The sequence below is a fragment of the Sinocyclocheilus rhinocerous genome, unplaced genomic scaffold (genome assembly GCF_001515625.1).
Source record: "Sinocyclocheilus rhinocerous isolate Xijiao unplaced genomic scaffold, SAMN03320098_v1.1 scaffold1694, whole genome shotgun sequence".
Lineage (NCBI taxonomy): Eukaryota > Metazoa > Chordata > Actinopteri > Cypriniformes > Cyprinidae > Sinocyclocheilus > Sinocyclocheilus rhinocerous.
Window position 1 is genome coordinate 1,115,069 of NW_015626863.1, and position 8,029 is coordinate 1,123,097.

Here is an 8,029-nt window from a genome sequence, read left to right on the forward strand (position 1 = left end):
AATTAAAAAGTACGCTTTGGCTCGTTTCTTTGTGTGTGTGTGTGTGTGTGTGTGCGGTCCGTGCTGTAGGAAGCAAGCATGTAAATCAAAAGCATCTTGATTTCCATTTTGATCTTATTCTGAGGTTTACGGCCTCCACAGAGACAACAGTCACTCCTACTTAGACAAAGACAAGCGAATCTTTGTTTTGCTGAATTAAAAAACCTTGAACCAAAACAACAATTCACTTACAGTAAATAAATTTTGCTTTATAAACAATATCATGTTTCATTCATAAGAACTGGAAGAAAATGACCATCTCCCACTATACACAAACAGTATTTTCTTAATTTTTTCTGTTAATTGGTTTGGGCACTTTTTGCACACACTGATTGAAAAGTAATTTCATTTTTTACCCAAAACACGCAGAAGCCCTGAAATTGAATGTGAAAGTGTCTTTTTGACTTGCCTGCATGAGTGTATTTACAGGAATGCACAATATACTGGCACTATATTGATTATTAGTTGATATTAGAGTTTAATTTATTGGGATCAATATTTATGAAAGCCCATTTCCACCACATGTGAAAAATAAAATCATTCTTTTGACATATCATAATTATGACCTGTCTCATAATTTCAACTTTTTATGTCAATTTTATGTCAGTGTTGCAGAAGTAGATATTGGATATTTAATTGTGCATTTAATTGTTAATTATTCTTTTTCTCTATTTTAACATTTATTTGCTGTCATATAAAATTCTTACTGTTTATTTCATACTGGTCATTATGATTTGGTGATGCCTAAATGTACTTGTTTATTTTAGTATTTTAATATTTATGTATACAAAATTGTATAACGTTTTAATATTAGTTGTTTATTGGTTACTAGCCATAATAAAACTAATTATTAATCAAAATAGTTAACAACTTTGGCCAGCATTTTAATATGTGCATTCATATCTATTTCCTTTTTTATCCCTGCTATGTATAACAACACAAACACATACAAACGACATAATTTCTGTGCATTTATATGGTAATATAAGACATAATATATATATTTGTACCTTAATTAGCATGTACAGCAGTGTCATCTTTGGCCACGTTGATATGTATTTGATTTTTTTTTTTTTTAGGTCACCTTGACTACGAGAAAAAAAAACTTTCCAGGGGACGTTAAGAAAAATGCAGAGAAATTATGCATGAATTTTTAGGGTTCTTTTATGTTGTTACACACAGCACAAAAACATAAAAATGAATGTAGGAAATTCGAGGAAGGTCTATTTCATGCTGTTTTCACTTTTCCCTTCAGAGCTGTTTGTGACATTGCAGAGTGTCTCTTACAATATTTTCCAGCATGTGTTCCTCAAATGCAGTGGTACCATAAAATAGTGCGAGTTATGCTGTGTGAATGCTTTGTGTAACTAGTGAGGTGATGCTGAAATGACTGGACAGCTGTTTTTTTTTAACGCTTTTCATTGCTTTTAAAGTTACCAGCTATTGCCTTTCCTCTGTGTGCTGCCAGACATGGAGACAACTCCAGAAAAACCTGCACATATATGTTCATGCATACAGACACTGAGCACATGCATGCAAACACAGCTCCTAAGATCATTCTAGCTTACATCATGGTATGTCTGGCCCAGCCTGAGGTTTATCTGAACATTATGTTTGCTTTCAAGTAAAATCGAAAAAAGAAACAAGAAATCCCCCCTCGCTCAAGGATGAGCAGGACACATGCATCTCTCTGGGGGCTTGTGACTGACTCAAGGGGCTTGTTGTTCTCAGCTGGCGGAGGCATGGGGAGGAGAAGAGCTGTGGAGGAAGTAAATTACATAGGGAGGGCTGGAAAAGTCTCTGTTCTTGGCGCATTACTGCGGCCGCCGTCAAGGACACCGCGGCTTGAGTCACTGCGCTCGGAGATCCACATGGCCTTCATTCCCTGCAGCCAATGATCAACATTCTCTCTGTTTCAGTGACTCACAGTGATAGTCAGCAAGCCCTCCTCTAGTCTTCATCATGTCCCATGACAGCATCACAAACCACAAGAGAGGATGGAAAAGAATGCAATGTTTGTGTGAAAATGCACCTTCAGTTTTAGACTGTTGCGTACGGTGGTACAAATGAAAGGCACTGTGAAGTTACAAAGAGAAAATCCCTGGAGAAACATGAATTTAAAGGTCACCCAAAAATGGCTTACTCACCCTCATGTCCTTCCAAACCTGTATGACTTGTATGTTTTAAGAACTGTTATGTCCATACCATGAAATTTGTGGGGTCCAAAACAACATTGGATCCCAGTAACTTTCATTGTATAAATGTACAACTGAGACATTTTTCAAAACATTTTCCAAATAAGAAACTAAGTCTGGTTTGGAATGACATGGAAATTGAGAAATGTTCTTTTTGGGTGAACTGTCACTTTAAGGGCCTTTTCTCATGTGCTGGCTCATGGTTTATTAGCTATTCTGGTTACTAGCGCTGACCTTTAATCGCTACACCATTGCAACCAGGAACTAGAAATGGAAAACAATTAATAAAATTAATTCAGAATTCATTTAACTTTTGTAATGCAAAATATTTCTGAATGAACCTGAATATTCAAAAAGAGATGTAGGTTGGGACTAAATTATATTGTGTTGTAATTAAGGAACAAGTTATGACATTTTCACAAGTCACTTTTTATATGTACATAATTTGTGTAAAGAATGTGCACTGAGGAATTCTTCACAATAAGTAAGTAAATATAATCCATTTTGTTCAGTGTAATTCTAGTTTTATTTACATACTATTGTATTTTTTACTAATATTTTGAATTTTAGTTTTGAATTTTTATATTTTCAGTTTAATTAACAGTCATTTTGGGTACGTTTACATGACATTGATGTACTAAAAATGTCAAAATGTTTTTCCTCTGTGGTTTGCGTACAGACGACAATGTTGTCAAAATGATCCCCGTTCACGCGGATCCACAAAAACGACTTACAACGCTGTATTGCACATGCCAGGCCAGTAGTTGGCAATGTGACTTTGTAAAGAAACACTACACACACACTTAATATGCATGTGCATGATGTCACCATTTTCACAAATTTGCGTTTTTGTAGTTTCCATGAAGATGATAATGGTCACATTTTCAAAAATTGCACTTTGAAGCCTGCTTTTCAAACTTTTTCTGTTTTTAGTTAAAAATAGTATTATATAAACGCCCCCTTTATGTCCTTTGGCCATTTTTATTATTATTTTTTAACTCATTTCGGTTAGTTGGCAAGGCAAGATTTCTCATTTTCATTTAGTTTTTCCATCTAATATTTATATTTAATTTAAGCTTTATATTAATTACTAAAAATGTTTTAAATCGTTTTAGTTTTGGTTAATGATAATAACCCTGGTTTGACTTTAACTTTACTAACACAACTCCATTCTCGAGATTGAGGATTAGCCCCTACAGCTGCAATGGAACATCTTTTGCGTTGGCTGGGAATCAGACCCAGGTGTCCTGCATGGTGGGAAAATTCTTCTACAGTACTAGTAATGCGCCCATATCAAGCCCAAGGCTGTGCATTTCCAAGCAGGTCTTCTTTCAGACCCGACATTCATTAAATAAATGGCCAGAAAGGACCTGTAATAAACTAGCAACCTCAGGAAACCATTTACCACCTGGTTTAGCCGGATGTGTGATCTTGAGCTCTTCGCTTAAGGTTGGTGCAGGCAGTGCAGTTTTTTTCTATCCTTTATGATTGTTGCTTGTCAGAAATTGATATGTTGAATGTGATATAAGTTGCTTTAGAAAACCGCATCTGCCAAATGCTTAAATGCAAATGTAATGAGATCTTGCATAAAAGCTAGTGGTCTTGTATGTCAGAGTTTGCTCGCGTTTGGTCTGGTCATGGTTTGACATCCTCATTGACATGCATGACAAAGAATTCAAGTGATTGAACTCTGTCATGGCTGGATGATAGAGGGGATTTGTGGACCGCTCATTTTTCAAAGTGAACTTAAGGTAAATTTTAAGTGTGATTATAAATGTCAAGAGAAAACTACCAAGATATTGTACCAACTGTTATTCTCTTACTCACAGAGTACGTCATTAATTGCCGTTCAAACCAGTTCTTATTTAGACGACCTTCGTAGGAGCAGCCACACAGCAGGATTGTGACGCATTATTTCTGACACTGTAAGAACTTCGTTGGAGGCTAAGATTCATCACAAGGCATAATAGGCATGGGGAATAATTGTTCGCTGTTGAGCATGTCACACTGAACTTTCAAAAACCTGTGATGAAACTTGATGGGAAAATGTGGTGCACTGGGCTTTAGTTGGGTTGATGAAGAAGTCTGGGCCCTAATCCAACATTCACACAGTATTCGTTTCTTGATCTTTTCAGGTACATGCCGTGGGGAAGCCGGAGTTGCGCTGACTTGCATGCGCTTTGGATCAAAATACAGTACCTCCTGAATGAACAAATATAATGTACATTTTCTCATTTTCATACAGCCGTGTTCATTACAGCAGCCTGCTATTCCTGGGACGTAACGTGTGGCCAAGTGTGGTGTCCCATACTCGGAATTTGTGCTCTGCATTTCACCCATCCAAGTGCATGCACACAGCAGTGAGTAGTGAACAAACACACACACACACGGTGAACTCACACCCGGAGCAGTGGGCAGCCTTTTTTGCTGCGGTGGCCGGGGAGCAGTTGGGGGTTCAGTGCCTTGCTCAAGGGTCTCACCTCAGTCATGGTATTGAAGGTGGAAGAGAGAGCTGTACATTCACCCCCCACCCACCACCCACGGAGACTCGAACCCGCAACCTTTGGGTTACAAGTCCGACTCGCTAACCATTAGGCCACGACTGCCCTGTATCTCTAATGAATTGAGACAATTATGAGCACGCCCGTAGCCCAGTACCGTAGCCCGTGTTCTCATAATCCGAGTGAGCTATGGAAGAATTACTATGTGTTTACTGCACATAAATAAACAATGACATAATTGCATAACGATGCCAGGTTGCATCGAGATGATGCCAGGATGCATCGAGGGCGGTTTTGAGAGAAAGAGGAAAGCGGAAAAATCCTTTTGCTTGCACTCAGCAGGTGTCCGTTTCGATTAACTGATGCTTAGAATGCATCCTGTCATATTTACTTGACCATCACGCAGACAGAGAAAACAGACTATTTCTTCCTCGTCTTCCCTCTCCTCTCGTGCTTGATCTAACCACCACGTCTAAACCCTGCCATCGAGTCTTGCTGTTCAACAAAGTGGAAAATCAAATCATATTTCAAAAGACTGCACAATAAAACACACTTAAAGGACTTGGCATTGGGTTTCCCCAAATACCCTTCTTTCTCTCTGATTCTCTCTCGCTCTCTCACTGTTTCTTCATTTGCAGAAAGCCTCCTCCCACTTGTCCTTTTTGAGTCATACAAAGAAACCCACTAGAAGGGCATTCTCTCTCTTTCTCTCTCAATCCTACTTCCTTCCTCAATGCCCAAACACTTCTCTCCACTCATCTGCTGAAACAGTGAATGCTCTCTCTCTCTCTCTCTTTCAAGCATACACACACACACACACACACACTTATCTGAGATCCCAGGTGGTTCTCATTTCCCCTCTCATCTCCGTGAGCACCTGGCGTTGAGGGAGCATTTTCCCTCTCACTTCCAGAGGTCAATATTCCGGCTTGCAGCGAGAGCTCCGTGCTGGCGGCCCAGCCGCTTTCCCACTTCAGCCTGGGACGTAAGACCCTGCTGGGGGCTGGCGTGGCCGTCATGTTGCTCTTAGTGCTGGTGGTCCTCATTCCTATTCTGGTTCATCTGGCGGGCAGCAGTGAAAACGGAGGTCAGTACGAGATGCTGGGCACTTGCCAAATGGTCTGCGATCCGTTCTTGGAAAAAACTGGCACTATGGCTGGTATCGGTACGGGCACAGCAATCACTAATACGCAGTTGGAAGCTGAGGCGCTGACTGATCATAGCATGGGACCCCCATTGCCCACTTACGCCCATGGACCGCAGGGCAAACCCGGCCGCCAAGGAAAACCAGGGCTACCAGGACCTCCAGGACCACCTGGAGAGCCAGGTCCTCCAGGACCAATGGGGCCACCGGGAAATAAAAACCACACAGAACGACCGGACATCTTTGCTCTGAGTGGAAGAACAGCTACTGGAATGGGGACAGCTGTCTATACCATGGGACCCCGTGTGGCCTTTTACGCAGGTTTGCGAAACCCACAGGAGGGCTATGAGGTTCTGAGGTTTGACGACATAGTTACAAACATTGGGAATAACTACGATGGATCGACTGGGAAATTTGTGTGCAAGGTTCCAGGGACGTACTTCTTCACATACAATGTCCTCATGAGAGGAGGAGATGGAACCAGTATGTGGGCGGATCTCCTGAAAAATGGACAGGTAAGAGTTTTGCTGCTAACACACCTGTACTGAGGTTTATGAAAACATTTTATAGTACAATATTACAATATTAATAATGATGTATTTTACTACACTGTAAAGAGAATTTGAAATATTATTTACTATTATTAATATAACTGAATGTCTCTTTATGGTAACAGTAGCACATGTATAACCCTCATCTATAATTACTGCAGATTTAGATAACTTTTTCAGTCCCAAAAATATAGGTCTGTTTCACATTGCAATAATGTCTATGTCTGTTTTAATGGAAAGACAAGGTGCATATTATTCCAGCAGCATATGCAATTCATACATTACATAACACTGATGAAACACAGACTGCCACTGGGATGTAATTCCTCGAGTTTCTAAATAATTCTATTCCATCGGGTTTCAATTTGAATATTCATATCAGGATATCCCATATGTAACAGAGAGTGCATTTAGGATTGCTTTCCAGCAAAGTTCAGTTTCATGTTTGAGATGAACTTCTGTCATGTCTATGGTCAATCTAAACTGTAAACAAGGAAAGGTTTCACTGAACCAAGAGTTCGCCTCTAGTCAGGAGGGCTACTGCGTGTGTGTGTGTGTGTATACATACTATACTCGTCTTCTGGCACTTTCACACACGCAAAATAAATACTTTAAAGATGCCACACACATAAGAATAAGCACTGAGGCCTGCCTCATGATTTTAAGATGTGTGTGTGTGTGTGTGTGTGTATAATCTGTATAGTTGTCATAGCACAACATGTACAATTATTCAAAGAGGCCAATCTGCTTGGCACAAAAAGCCCCCTTGGCCAAACTTTTACAGAATTTTTACAGAATGTTTTTGATATTATTCCTACACTCTAAAAAATAGCTCCTTTTAATCTGCCGGAAAAAACACAGCTGGTAATTTGAGAGTCAGACAGTATGTCATCAAATTAATGCGATGATATGGCATTGCATAAACAGGAAGAAAAAAACAAAATAGTGTTTCAATCCCACCAGTCTCACCTAAAGAAAAGCTGTAAAGAAATTCTTCATCCAAAAATGAAAGTTATATTATTTGTTTACCTGTTTTTCATGTAAAATGCATATGACTGTCTATGACTGTATAAATATATATACATATAACCATTTTTTCAAAAGAAGGCTCTTTTATGCTCACCAAGGCTGCATTTATTTGTTTAAAAAAACAGTAATATTGTGAAATATTATTATAATTTAAAATCATGTTTAATTTTTGTATATATTTTCAAATGTAATTTATTCCTGTGATCAAAGTTGAATTTTTAGCATCATTACTCCAGTATTCAGTGTAACATGATCATTCAGAAATAATTCTAATATACTGATTCACTCATGCAGAAAGATTTTTTTCTTATTATAAATGCTGAGAATAGTTGTGATGCTTCATAATTTTGTGGGAATACATGATTTTTTTCTATCGATAAATAGATGGAAAGAAAAAAAAAAAAAAAATTTTTAATATTAGAACTGAATCCGGAATCCGGTCATTTTTGATGAGTTTAATGCATCCGTGCTGAATAGAAGCATACATTTCTTAAAAAAAACATAAAATAAATAACAGGGTATATACAGGAATCATGGAGTTAAATTTAATACCTTTTAAGACCTTTTTTA

The 8,029-nt window shown here is 38.5% G+C and overlaps 1 protein-coding gene across 2 annotated transcripts in view; it reads left to right on the top strand.

Annotated features, from left to right (window-relative positions):
* The first annotated feature begins 4,374 nt into the window (after positions 1-4,374).
* c1ql1l (complement component 1, q subcomponent-like 1-like) overlaps positions 4,375-8,029 on the top strand; it is a 6,743-nt gene continuing 3,088 nt past the window's right edge. Inside the window, exons 1-2 of one of the 2 annotated variants that reach the window (XM_016524429.1) lie at positions 4,375-4,455; positions 5,649-6,394. In XM_016524429.1, the coding sequence (XP_016379915.1) occupies positions 5,753-6,394 (642 nt within the window). In that variant the 5' untranslated portion in view covers positions 4,375-4,455; positions 5,649-5,752. Of the gene's footprint in view, positions 4,456-5,452; positions 6,395-8,029 lie in introns of those variants that run through there. The other variant, XM_016524420.1, reaches the window with a different exon arrangement.